The 15087-nt window shown below is 30.4% G+C and overlaps 1 protein-coding gene across 1 annotated transcript; it reads left to right on the top strand.

The window, feature by feature from the left end:
• Positions 1 to 7034: 7034 nt before the first annotated feature.
• On the top strand, positions 7035 to 10654 carry LOC107860739 (lysine histidine transporter 1). The gene is made up of 8 exons (XM_016706207.2): positions 7035 to 7388; positions 8569 to 8726; positions 8848 to 9240; positions 9332 to 9725; positions 9815 to 9920; positions 10012 to 10103; positions 10190 to 10258; positions 10354 to 10654. The coding sequence occupies exons 1-8, from the start codon at positions 7350 to 7352 to the stop codon at positions 10450 to 10452; spliced, it is 1350 nt and encodes a 449-aa protein (XP_016561693.1). The 5' UTR covers positions 7035 to 7349; the 3' UTR covers positions 10453 to 10654.
• The last annotated feature ends 4433 nt before the right edge of the window (positions 10655 to 15087 follow it).

Genomic DNA, 15087 nt, shown 5'->3' with positions numbered 1-15087 from the left:
AGAGAAAGAGTGTAATTTTTGAATAGACATCTTCTCAGTTTGAATAGTTATGATCTTTTCAATGGGTTGTGACTTTTCCGAAGAGTCACACCTTTATAAAGAGGTGCATAGTTATGAACCATTGCTTCTCTTCATGAAGCAACACGTTGATGATCATAAATATCTGATTTTTTTTTTCTAGTACATACATGAAATTTTAAAGTAAAAACACTCCTTTTTCTTGAAAAAACTCTAGTTTAATTTGCCACTGTTGAGTGTATTCGTAGTTCGACAGAGTTTGAGGTACTACTATTCTATCGAAGTGATTCATTTTATATTGGGAGGATATATTCCACAACCGCAAGCACGTGAAGGGAATAATTTTCTCAAGGACACACTACAAATTCAGTGGACTTGAATCTTCAAATCTTCGTCTCTTTTTAAACATTTAATTTTGCTATTTTTCAGTTTTTACTAAATCCAAAAAACAACATATACATTTATGATATTTTGATTATTAGACTATTAGGGGTCGTTTTTGGTGTGAGGTATAAATGATAAATAATCCCGCGATAAATTAAAGAATTATTTTATCCCATGTTTGGTTGGAGGTATTAGTTAATATCGGAATAATCTATTCCACAATTTACACCATAGTGATGGGATAAGTTATCTCATATGCATGTGAAATAAATTATCCCAAATTACCTCGAAATAATTAATCCCGAAATTAATTATTCGGGAATAACTATTTGTTACTAACTGTTGATGTGATCATGTGAATGGAATTCCGAGAAATTGTATTTTCTTGCACTACTTTAAGAATTTAAAAACAAAGTAGAAAGATGGTAGTACAATTTTTCTAGGCGAATCAACTAGATAGTAAAAGTCTGTGATTAATAAGTTGCGTCTCAGCTTATCAAGTTGCAGAATAGTTTCATGGAAAATTCTTAATAGTTGACTTATATTAAACCAGATAGACTAACAAGTTTGAAAAGTCCACAATTTTGAGCCTCCCTGTTCCTGTGGCGAAATCAGAATTTTTAGTGCTAATTTACTTGACAATATTCCCTCTGTTTTGAGAGTGTTGTACGTTTTGTTTTTCCCTTATCAGTAGTATTAGTATCGTTTTCATTTTTTTTTTTATTATTTTCATATTTCTTATTATTAATTTTCTATTTCTAGTGGCCGGTTGTTTCTTGGGTTTATGTTTCCACAGGTGCTATGTTTTGCTTTTCGTGAGTCGAGGATTTATCGAAAATAATTTTTCTATCTTGAGCGGGTAGAAATAAGCTCTGAAAGCACTATCTTTTTCGGGTTTCATTTATAGAATTACATTGAATAGGTTATAATTGTTATTATTGTTGATATTTAGATTTTGAGAGTTAAACAAATACTTTTATATAGTTTTGAAGTATGTGATTTTATGTAAAAAAAAAGAAAAATACAATTAAAACTTCTATATATATCTAAATTTACAATCAAAATTAAGAAATTTGACTTTTAAAATTCGACAACAACAAATAGATTGGGAAATAATATTACCATAGAAGAAGTAATTTCAATTTTGTATGTATACTCTAATTTAAGCTAAGAAGATTTAAATGAGTTCCTAGCACAGCCCTTAATACCACCTAGTACTTGTGTAAGGATATACATTTTTCTTTCCTTTTTCAATGATAAATATTTGTGCCATTAAAGAGTAGTAACAGTTAGAACGAGACAAGTTGACAAAATAAAAATAAGAAACCGTTTGCTATACTCACACTGATGTGTCAATGATAATAGAGGAAGATGGAAATGACGTCAAGCATTGTGAATACAAATGCAATTAAATTGCTTTCCTTCTTTTTCTTTGAAATTGATACACAATTAGCAATCACTTAATTATTAATTAAAACAAAAGCAATGTAGAAGCAAATTAAATAAAAGTCAATACATATAGGCGTATATATTGGGCAGGGCTGCTGTCAATGTCTTTGATAAGACAAACAACTATAGTCTAAAGTTAATTTTGGCGTTATCACGTTATCTTGACTCTGACTAATTAATTAATACAATTTCACTCAAAATTCATTTGTGCAGGTAGTGAATATATAAAGGCCCCTTAGTGGATAATGGACTTTCCGGCAAAATATTATGTAAAAATAACATAACTCACTTCCAATTGTTTTTAGTTACTTTACTCTCTTTTTATTAATATACATAGCATTCTGTGTATATGTTGAGATTTTTATAATATATTTAGGAAATTGAAATTTTTTGTAATATTGAAAACATAAGTTGTGTATTTGCGTAGTTTTTAGAAATATTATTTCGGCCCCCTTTAAATAGTTTTATTTATTCAATATGTGCAGTAATTTTCTTTTTTTTTAAAAAAAAAAAAATAAAAATAAAAATCCAGAAGCTTTTCTTTTCTTGATGACTCGAACGCACAATAAGAATCTTTAGTCAATTTCAATTTATTAAATTTTTGCCAACATAAAAGCATCAAGGATGTTCATGAGGTTTATTAATGTTATCTCGAAGCAAGCTTCGCAACATTTTTTTAATTTTCGAAGTCGACGAGCAATCTGAATGAATTTGGTAGGTTTTCTTGATGCCACTTGGAGATTTGGGAGAAAGTAATACATAAAAGCAATAGCAACTTGACATATAATATTGATTTGCCTAATTTAAAATGTTTGGCTAATATTATTCATAAAAAAAGCAACAGCAACCCAAACGTACGTCATTATTTACTTGTACATGCAACTTCTAGGAAAATTCAGCCTATGGAGTATGAATACTGAACACACACAATTTTCAATATTTCTGTTTCATACTGCAGCCTCTTTTTCTGTAAAAATTGCAACCTAATAGTAATATGAATAAGCAATTGAAGAAGGGAAATTGAGCCTTTGGTCTCCTCTCCCTAATATCGGCAAGACGGCAACCTCTGAATTTAGTCATTGTAATATTTTGCTAAGTGTATTTAATTTTTAATTATTTGAAAAATGTGACTTTTGATCCTTTTTTCTATGATATTTCATAATTTTTATGATCTATTGACCGTATGTCACATTATTTAATAACCTATATTTTAAGTTTGTTGGGTTATTTCATATTTGAGGGCAATATATTTCTAAAAACGATTTAAGCATTAATTATTTCACATACAAAAGGGTTAGTGTAACACACATTTTAATTAACTAAAAATTAAGTGACTTTAATCATACTACACAAGGATCAAAATAAGATTATATCTAATTTTAAAATTATCCCATGATAAAATTATACTTGTGGATTTTATTTAATTACGGATTGTGTTATATATATACACACACACTTCTCCAATAAAAGTGATCATAGAACAAAATAATACTATTACTATTTAAAATCAATTTACATAAATAGTCTTGAAAGTAGGGGTGGGTATATTTTGGTTTAAATAGAAAAAATCGAAAAATCAAATCGAAATTTAGTTTCAGTTTTGGTTTTTTGGTTTTTCGGATCGGATTCGGTTTGTAATTTTAAAATTTCGATTTTTCGATTCGGTTTTCGGTTTTAAAAAAAAATCGGTTAAAACGAAAAATCAAAATTTTATAAATAAATAAATAATATATATTTTTTATTATATATATATATATATATATATATATATATATATATATATAATATTTAGTAATTCACATTCACAATTAGCATTTAACAGCAAATTCACATATGCCGCAACCATTGCCTATTGCCAACCCTAAATCCCTATTCTGGTATTCCCTACGCCGTTTCTCACATACACCGGCAACGACGAGTCACGACTCACGAGTGTTCTTCCGTTCCATCGAAGGCAAGGCGGTGTTCCTTCGTTGATCATTTACACTTCTACTGGTTGTGGGTCTGTGAGTTGTGGCTATCCACCGGCGAGAAATAGATGAGTTTTGTGTCATTTTGTAGACTATTTATGCAAGGTTATATTATATATAATGATTAATGACGTTATGTATTATGTTAAGCTTATGATTATTTCATTTCGTTTAATCCATGTTGAGTTATTTATAGTTATTTATATTTGGGAATGAAAAATAGATTTGAGAAAAATAATTTTTCTAAAAAAATCCATCAATTTAAAATGCTCAATTATGAAAAAGAGAGGCTAACTACTTTAATATTTCAAACCCTAATAAAAATCCGAAATAACCGAACCGAACCAAATTTATTTCGATTTGATTACAGATGTCATTTTTGTCAATCCGAAAACTGATAAATCAAACCGATATTAAATAATCAGACTGAATCGACCGAACGCCCACCCCTACTTAATATAGTGAAAAATTAAAAACTTGTTATTTAGTTGCCACGATTCCTGGGAATTGCGTCAAATAAATTATCTTCAAAGAAATTAAACAAGAAGTCAATGAGAGAGCACATGTTAGAATTATCAACAAAATGCCAACTTTAATGCGGTCATGTGTGTACACTTTTCTGAGTTTACTTTCAATTTCGTATGCTTTGAATTTAGATGTCATGATCACCACTAAAAAGTGTACTTTTAGTCAAATTCAAAGAAAAAAGATGAACGAAAGTGGTAGAATATATTGCTAAGTAATATAAGTACTTATTTATTATCAGACTTCTCTATAATAATCATTATTCGTAATAATATTATATTTTAACGGTTATATTCTCTTTGAAGTTGATTTTTATATTATATCATATATATTATATGTTATATATAATAATATTTTGCTAAAATATTTGTTTTAGAAAGACAAATGAAACCAAACTCTCTTTTAACCGATATTACAATAGTAATTCAAAGTTGTGGATAATTAAAAACTAAATTAAAAGCCTTGAGCATGAATCACTCTTTCAAGTTTCAATTAGTTTATACATGCAGAGAGGTAGGATATCGTGTACACGACAAACACTTAAAAGTTGACTATTAGAAATAGATAATTGCAAGTAATTCCAAAAGTACATCCAAAAGATTATCATATATATATATATATATATATATATTAATTTACTTTAAAATCGAAGACAAGAAAACGATGATATACTTATTTGTATTTGATATTTATATGGACTTATTATTGGCTCTTAAAGAAATATGAATAAGATTGCGTAGTTTCTTGTGATTCGATCCTTCCTCAAATTTCACATATAACGAAAGCTTTTGTATATCGACCTGTCTTTTCTTTTTCTTGTTTTAATATTAACTCATCATAATTAAGTGAGCTTGAACCTTGAAGGGAAATTATGTTTCATCTTTCTTTCATCCTTTCTGTCTGTGACTTATGTCAATTAGTCTTAATCGGATGAATTGCGTTTCATTTTCTTTTGTTAGTTTATTAGTTAGATAAGGTAAAAGTATACAATATCTAGCCATGGTTAAGTGAAAAAGTTTATATGCAAACACCTGTTATAATTTGTTAACATAATGTGTGTGTAAATCCTAGTCGCACTTATTATCATTTTGCAACAAAGCTAGAATGATCATGATAAATATAACTGATAAACTTTAACATGTGAATATGTCTCCGTATCATGTGTTAGATATTAATGCTACCGTCTGATAATTTTTATTTTTTATTTTTTTATTTTGAAAAAACAATCATATCGTGAACACTCACTTACACGTTCCTCACTTCGTTAAAAAATTTCAACAACATATAATTGAGATCAAAGCCTCATATTCTAATGCTTAAATGAAAAAAAAAAAAAAGGAAAACTAAGATTTCATTTTCTGCTGAAATTGTTTTAATTATTTTATACGATTAACAAAAGATCTTTATATTATCTGTGTAGAAAAATTAATTAAACGCGAAATATATCCTTTGTTTGGACTTAATTTGGACCGTCGTACGTGCAAATTGAAGCACACTACTGATGAATAACAGATAGAATGTTTGTTTGATTCAAATAATTACAGCAGCTGGAATCTAATTAAAGATTCCAAATAAAACAATATCAACATATCTGCATATAATTTACGGTTTTATATAGAAATGCAATTATCTTTGTTGTATTATATGTACAAATATATGGCAAAAAATCCGTTACACTTTCCACCAAATCCTCACCAATTTTAATAAAAAATGCAAAGTTAGGGACATTCTAAAACTTATATGCACAGTGTGTATTTGGTAGGAACGAAAATATTTTCTAAGAAAAATAGCGGGTTTCTTACTTAATATTTTCTTGTGTTAATAGTATATAAACAAAGAAAAAAATATTATCCTAAAAATATTTTTGTATGTATAATCTAGACAAATACTCTGGAAGATGGGTTTTGAGAGTTAGGGTGTGGGGTGGTGGGTGGTGGGGAGGGGCGCTACGGGGGTAGGCCTTGTGAAGCTTGTTTTTCTATATTAGAGGTGGTTTCCATCATTTTTAAGGAACTTATTTTCCTAGAAGAAAAATTATTTAAAAATTTTAATCAATCACAACATGAAAAAAACAAAAGAGACTAGAGGTTTGATATATCTATTCCAAAATTTTATTTGCCTATAAAAATATTCACACTTTCCTTAGTCTTGGATAATTAATTCTTTGCATGCGAGATGTTTATATCTCTCCCATTCCGTTAGCTAAATTATTTAAGAACACAGGAAACTTTCCTTCATTATCAGGGAATTAAAAACTTGGATATTTTGCCTTTTTAAAGTAAATCTTATCAATAAATTAGTTGATTCCATATATTTTTGAACACACAACACATGATACATTATGTAACATTGAATTAGCAGCTTTTATATCTTACCTTTTAAATCGATCATATCAATAAGTTAGTTAATTATATATATATATTTTTGAACACACACACCATGATACACTATGCAACACAAAGTTGCCGTCCGTAGAATAAAAAGAGTAATGCCGATTTCGTGGAATTTTCCTAAGAGACTACAGCTAATTTGAAAACAACTTTTGAGTCAAAATAATTGTTAATTTGAGTATAAACAAATAGTAATGGGACTGATGGCAACTTGTATAGTATATAGTATCAAATTAATCGCCTAATTCGTTAATGACTATATATAGTTTATTTTCTACATATTAAAATTCAAAGTCAAAGAAAAACGTCACCTTCAATCTCTACTTGTTAAATAGTAGTTAGGTCCTAGCTGGGATTTTTATTTTTATTTGTATTTCTGTCCGTTTTAAATACTAGGTAACCAGCTATTGACTGAGAATCCACAATAATTTTCACAGCTAAGAGCTTATGTAGTTTTTGTTTATAAAAGGCAGACAGCTTCGATATTTTTTCGAAGTCTTCCATATTCATTCTACATTTACAAATTTTCTGTCCTCTTCGTCTCCTCATTTTCTTTCCTTTCTAAGTGGTTTGGTTGATTAATTATTCCAAGCACAAGTCACAAGTTATAGTTATGGGAACTCAAGCTCCATCAGATTACAATGACTCCAAGGTAACTCTCTCTTTCTTTTCTCTGCGTCTCTCATAGACATGTATGAATTTAACTTATATACACTGACAACGTCAAGTATATATTGGCCGGCATGTCAACTTTATTTATCTTTGAGGTTGTTGTTTCCATTTTTACTCTCTCTCTCTCTCTCTCTATACACTTGTAGCTATATAGTATCGTTTAATTACTTTGTACACTGATAGTTGTGTATAAAAGTTAAACTGTATACTATGAGGATATCAAGAACTTCCATAAATGTTGTGTGAGATATGCTAGATATTTGAATTGGTTGGTTGAGTTTTAGATCTTGAAAAAGAACCTGTCTCTTGTATCAAAAAGAAAGAACTTGTCTCTTGTACCAAAAAGAAATAAAAAAAGAACCTGTCTCTCTCATTTCTGTGTTCATTTAATTCTATTTTATTTGGTTCATGAGAAAACTATGAATTTTCCTAGCTCTTTCTTGTTTGTTTGGTGGTCTGGAATCAATCTTGAACAAGTCAGCTTATACTGTTCCTAATTATTGATTTATTTGAAAAAATAATTCGGGTCATTAAATTCAGTTCAAACGTTGCATGTGTGTACATCACGTTATATCAGTAGGGTACTTTCAAAGTACTTTAAATACTTAATTAACAACGGTGAGTTCACGGCAACTAGCTATAGACTGGACACTAGCGACGTGGAATAAGCTAATCATCTCAACTTTTCAGTTGACTTTCATGATATACATAATACAAATCTAACAATTTCTAGTGGGTCACATGGATTATGGGTTTAAAATCCTTTTTTAATTCCACAGTCCATTTTATTTCATTTCATATACGATCAAAGATAATTGGAGTAATTTTGTAAGTTGCCAATTAATTAGCTAAGTAAATTAAAGGCAATTACCTCCTGTAAATCGCTTGGACTTGATCGTGCGAAAAAAAAATAATCTCTCAGTTGAACCTTTCGAACAATCAGAATTGGGATAATAAGCCTACTCACATCGGGTGTTTAGAACATGCACAATTATTACTGAACCGTAATTAATTAATTTATATTTAAATTAATCACTTAACTATAGTAAGTTGAATTGGTTTAATTGCAAATTGCATTTATCGTCTTCATCGTGATGTTTCAAATATTGATTAATTTGTTCATTTAACGTAAAATTGGATCTATTATGAAATGACTGCAGATTGATACAAGAACGGAAGAAGAGAAGGCAATCGATGCGTGGCTTCCCATTACTTCTTCGAGGAATGCAAAATGGTGGTATTCAGCTTTTCACAATGTTACCGCTATGGTTGGTGCTGGTGTACTCAGTCTTCCTTATGCAATGGCAGAGCTTGGATGGTACAATACTCTTCTTATTTTATATTTTTTTACTAACAAATTTGAAATTATATATACTGTTAGTGCGCAGATCGTAAACTCAGTTGTATCGTTACTGAGATGTGTTTGGGCTTAATTTCAGGGGTCCTGGTGTAACGGTGATGATATTATCCTGGATTGTCACTTTGTACACGCTATGGCAAATGGTTGAAATGCACGAAATGGTTCCAGGGAAACGTTTCGATAGATATCACGAGTTGGGGCAACACGCTTTCGGAGAAAAACTGGGACTGTGGATTGTTGTGCCCCAGCAGTTAATTGTCGAAGTTGGTGTTGACATTGTTTATATGGTTACCGGAGGAAAATCACTCAAGAAGGTCCACGATTTGATTTGCAAACCTGAGGAGGGCTGTGCAAATATCAAACTATCATACTTCATCATGATATTTGCCTCTGTACATTTTGTGCTCTCTCATCTTCCCAATTTCAATTCCATATCTGGTGTGTCTTTGGCAGCAGCTGTTATGTCCTTGAGGTATAGAAATTCGCTTATTTGTTTACATATTTAAACGTCAGATATTATTGATACTAACTTCTTGCATATATATGTGTGTGTGGTGATGAAGTTACTCTACAATTGCTTGGGGGGCATCAGTTAAGAAGGGTGTACAACCGGACGTGGATTACGGGTACAAGGCTCACAGCACGTCAGGAACCATTTTCGATTTTCTCAGTGGGTTGGGAGAAGTGGCTTTTGCATATGCGGGTCATAATGTGGTGTTGGAGATTCAAGCTACAATCCCTTCAACACCTGACAAACCTTCGAAAATACCTATGTGGAGGGGAGTTGTTGTTGCTTACATAGTCGTGGCTCTCTGTTACTTCCCTGTTGCTTTTATTGGATACTGGATGTTTGGAAATGATGTGGAAGACAACATTCTCATCTCTTTGAACAAACCTACATGGTTGATCGTCATGGCTAACTTGTTTGTCGTCATCCACGTTATTGGGAGCTATCAGGTACCATGTTCTGATCTAAATTGCAAAATTTCAGTTGCATTTCATTTGCCTTGCGAAACATTAATCTTTTTTGTCTTATGATGTTGTAGATCTACGCAATGCCAGTGTTTGACATGATTGAGACCGTGCTTGTTAAGAAACTTAGGTTCAGGCCTACGTGGTACTTGCGATTTGTTACCAGAAACGTCTATGTTGGTAAGTAACTTAGCATTCATACAAGCGATAAAAAAAAATAAAAAAATGAAGTAAACACCTTGTAGTAATGGATTTGGTGATCTTATTGCAGCCTTCACAATGTTTGTTGGAATCACCTTCCCTTTCTTTGGGGGTCTTCTTGGATTCTTTGGAGGATTTGCTTTTGCCCCAACAACATATTTTGTAAGTGATTTATGGAAAACCAATTCCAATCTTTCCTATATAGGTGCAGAGTCTTTTAGGATACTAACTATTTTTGTTTTTTTCAGCTGCCTTGCATCATGTGGCTTGCAATCTACAAACCAAGGAGATGGAGTCTCTCTTGGATGACTAATTGGGTATGGTGCAACTTAAAGTGTATTTTTCAATTTTGTGACTCTGCATTTTATATCCACTTATAAATGATATGACTAATACGTTTTTTTTATTACAGATTTGCATAATTCTTGGAGTTCTATTGATGGTCTTAGCACCAATTGGTGGCTTGAGATCCATCATAGTACAAGCAAAGAGTTACAAGTTTTACAATTAGGCATCACAAGTTTTTATCATACAAGTGCAAGAGTATAGCGCGCGATAAGTATGCCATCTGATTATATTTAGATAGAAATATGTTTGGCAAAAGAGTTTCTGGCAAGATACTGCCTTGGTGTGTTATGGCTTAAATACATTTTATAGTATAGGTTTTCTTTGTATGTAAAGATAAGATTAATTTCATGGTGCTGTTCTTTGCATGTCTCTACTTCATTTTTTTAACCAATAAATAGACCATCTATGATAATGTAGGCATTCAGGAATTTGTAATCAATCTTAAAGTCTTTTGTCATGAATGCAGGCAACTTCAAAATTTAAAAAACACAATTAAATATCAACACCATCATAACTACGTCTTAATCTCAAGCTAGTTGTTAGATTGAATTGTTGTGCTCCTGCTTTCTGCTATAAAAATACTAGTTAAAGAAGGCTTGATGGGAATAGACAAGTGGGAGGCATCCCGTGGAGTTAATCGAGGTGTGGAAAAGCTGGTCTAGACACCACGGACATTAAAAAAATAAATAGAGCTCCTCCTTTCTCTCCTAAGGAAACAGGGGATTTGTCAACCAAATGTACATCAAGCTAAACACATCCAACTAAATTGAGAAGGGACAATTGTTTCTATAGCCTTTTTTATAAGAATATTTGTAGTTTTATATATATATATTTTACATAATATATCTGAAAATACAAGAAATCTTCATTGGATTGTTGTAAAAGGCTTGCTTATCCATTTGCTCATTGAATTGAAGTGGTCGTGAAATTATAAAGCCTAAAGTCCTTCAAATGGAGCTTTTTGCTCATGACAAACGTAGTTTTTGGTACGTGCTCTATTTCTTTTTTAGTTTGAGACATAAACTATGATTAGTCAAACTTAAATTTTCAAACAAAAATTTATTAGACTAGTTTAATAAAATAAATTACGAACTTAAGGAGATGTTAAATTAACATGACCAAATAAAATGAAACGGATGAGTATTTTGAAAAGCTATTATATTTATTTCTTCATCAAAAGTCCGGGCAAACACTGTCGTTCTCTAAATTAATAAATGTTTTAAAATAAATAGTTTTAGCTTTTCAATTATAACAGTAAAATTGAGATATACATTTTCTAAATATAGTAGGACTATATTTTTAGTTAATTTAATTTGAACCTTTAAAATATTTTAAAAAGGCAATGTGTGGCATAGAGGAAACATTGTGTTTAATGGTAAAGAGTCACATTCGGATTTTAGAATCAAAATAACTTCAGTAAACTCCCCATAAATCTCTGAAGATCTCTTTAAAAAGAGATTGAGCTGTTATATGATTTTCCAACTTTGAAATTCATAATCACAACTGGTTGCAGTCTTCATAACTCTTCCATCACCACACACGTCACAACAATATGGCAGCCTCAACAGACAGAAATGAGGTATTTCTTCACTACAACAGTCAATGCAATTAAAATTTTAAAAAATCAAGTACAGTGACCCCTTTGCGTAACTGGAGCTGTCAATACGGGTTGGTCCAACCCATTCGGGCTAAGCCCACACGAGCTTTGGAGTTTGACGGATTAGGCCGGACTAACGCATCAACATGACAGACCAGAAAATAGCAAGTCCAATCCACCACACTATTGACTGTGGGATTCCATGGGCCAACCCACTTTTTAAAATATATTAATTTTAGACAAAATGATCTATTACACTCCAACCTTTAGTCGAAATTTCAACTACACACTTATACTTTGCGGGGGTCTTATGATCCCTGAACTAGTTTAAAGTGAAATTATTATCTCCTGAACGCTGACATGGCAAGAGAGTGTGTTTCACTGTCTTTAAAGAGAGTGAGAACGAATTTATTTATTAAAAATTTATTTTTAATACTTCTTTATTTTCTTTATTCATTTTTAATTATTCTTCTTTCATCTTTTTCTTCTTTCTTACAAACAATGACATCCAAAAATTCATCAATGACATCCAAAATTAATTTAATATTTTCCTCATCTTTAAGCACAAAATCGATTGATTTCGACTTCAAATTCATCAAAAATTTCAAAATAGGTATTATTTATTGTTTCCAACTTCAATATGTTGAAAATTTTAAAATCGATATTGTCCATTTTATACTTGCAACAATTATTTTTCACCAACCATAAAGTTGAAAATTCGGCAGCTCAATATAGAAATTCAAGCGGATTGAATTTTATTGTCATTAACGAAGAGAAATTCATTGAGTAACAGACCCACTAATGTAGATCGCAAATTCATAACAAAATTGCAAGCATTAATCGAACCTTTTGATGTCAACATTATTAAATCGAAATTAACATTAATCGTTCTTCCTGTATTTTCATCCCGTACTTTCATCCCAGGTAGCCGTTCACTATCAATTCTCTGAAGCATCATTTGCAGGTCAAAAATGAAAGCGAAAATAAAAATGTTCCGACGATGGAATTCCTGTTCACCTCTAGCTTCAATCAAGAACATCAAAATTCAGTTGGTTTTTAAACCTACAATGAAGGTGAAAATGTGGAAGTCATGGATGGCATCCTAGTTATTCTGCAAAAGCTATTAGTCAAAGTGTAAGAAAAAAAGAAGAAGAAGAAAAGGTAAAAAGTAATATACCGGGAAAAAGTAGAATGAAGAATAAGAAAATAATAAAGTTAAATAATTAATTTTTAAGAGTAAAAAAGAAAAAAATGGCGTAGCAATGACATGACAGCGGGTGTAGCTCACTGCCTGAAACAATGTCTGAGCATGAGCTTTTAGGGGTGTAAATATTTCATTTTAAAATAGTTTAGGGGGGTTATAGGACTCCTGCAAAGTATAATTGTGTAGTTGAGATTTGGGGTAAAGGTTTGGGGAGGGGCGGTGGGCTTTTGGCCATTTTCTCTTAATTTTATAATCTTAATTTAAATTTTAAATTATTATGTAATTACATAAATATGTACCGTATAATATTAAATGAAGTTACTACTTGTTAATCAAGTCTCAAATTTATAAAAAAAATACAAGTCTCAAATTTATAAAAAAATTTAAATAATTTATGAAGTTAAATAACTTTTGATACCAAATTCAAATCAAATAAAGATGTTGAAAAACAAAAGAAACTGTTAATAAGTAATACTATCTATTTTTGTTTTAATTGATCACAATAAAACACAAAGAAATGTCAATATTTAGTCTATTAAAAATGAAAATGAACTCCTTAAATAAAAATTTTCATGGCACTTATGAGTTATAGTGTGTTCAACATCTTCACATTATCTTCATCAAACATATTTGATTTCTTACAAAAATTTAGTATTTTAATTATTTATATATGTTATAAACATTTTAATATTTAAATATCTATGATGGTCCAAATAGACTTTGAGTTTGGACTCTTTTTAAATTCTTAGTACTATATTCTAGGAAAAAGAACACTATATAGCGCTTTTTAAAACAAATAGCCCGGGTTTAAAACTTTCCGAAAAATGGTCAGTCGGATATACTATTTTTGCTTTATAGCCATTTCTAATTTGGATCATTTTGGCCTATTTAGTCCATATACAGTTTATATATAATACTGATACAGTCTATATACAATATTGATACAGTATTTAACTTGGGCAATTCGGCCCTTTTAAAAAAAATTTAATTTTTTTTTGCTATAAATTTTTTAACTGATCAAATATTCTAATTTTTTTTATTATTTAGAAATAATAATTAAATTATATAAAAATGATATAGTTGTTAAATAGAATATGTATCTATATAAGATATATGTATAAAAATTGTATAGTTCTATCAAAAATGTATATGTATAAAATATATATAAAAAAAATATAGAAAGTGGATGAAGATTATATAATTGTTATATAAAACGAGTAAAAAATATATACAATTATTCTATAAATTTGTATCAAAACTGTATAATTTTCGTATATAATATTTATATGTATAAGATTTGTATAGAAATTGTATAGAAGGTGTGCAGATACGGTATAGAACAAGCCAGAAAATTGAAATGGCTAGAAAGTGGAATTTAAATTCCAAGGTCATTTTCATGGAAATAGTTTAATTTGAAGGGTCGTTTCTGTACTTTTTGCTATATTCTATTCTTTAATTATTTTTTATTTGGCCCACGGGCCAGCCCAACACATATTGCTCAAACCCTATGGGCCAATGGGCTTATACAGGCCGAGTTAAAAAGCCATGTTCTTACACGGACTATAAAAATCATAGCCCAACCTTATCAAATTACAGGCTGAGCCGAGCCGGGCCAATGTGTCTGGCCTATATTGCCGACTCTATCTATAACGACCTCTCATTGTAGTATTATTTCACTATAACAACAACAATAACAAACTCGATGTATTTCCACATTGTGGGATCTGAGGATTATTTCACTATAATAATTTAATTTTTTTTCAAAACCAATTTTTCATATTATATCTTTTTTACACCTCTACAATAACAATATAGTACTAAAAAGTCTTTATAATATTAACATCTTTTGTAAGTGTTTTTTTTGAGTTGTGATTTTTATTTCTAAATAGGTGTATGCTTAAGCCTTTGATACGAGAAAGACAAGGGAAGCACGAAATAAACACCAAATCAGTCCACTAATCTTAAGGATTCGAGGACCAAGATGAAGACCACACTCG

The sequence above is a fragment of the Capsicum annuum genome, chromosome 2, assembly GCF_002878395.1.
Source record: "Capsicum annuum cultivar UCD-10X-F1 chromosome 2, UCD10Xv1.1, whole genome shotgun sequence".
NCBI classification, from domain to species: Eukaryota; Viridiplantae; Streptophyta; class Magnoliopsida; order Solanales; family Solanaceae; genus Capsicum; species Capsicum annuum.
This window is presented reverse-complemented; position numbering and strand designations above follow the sequence as displayed.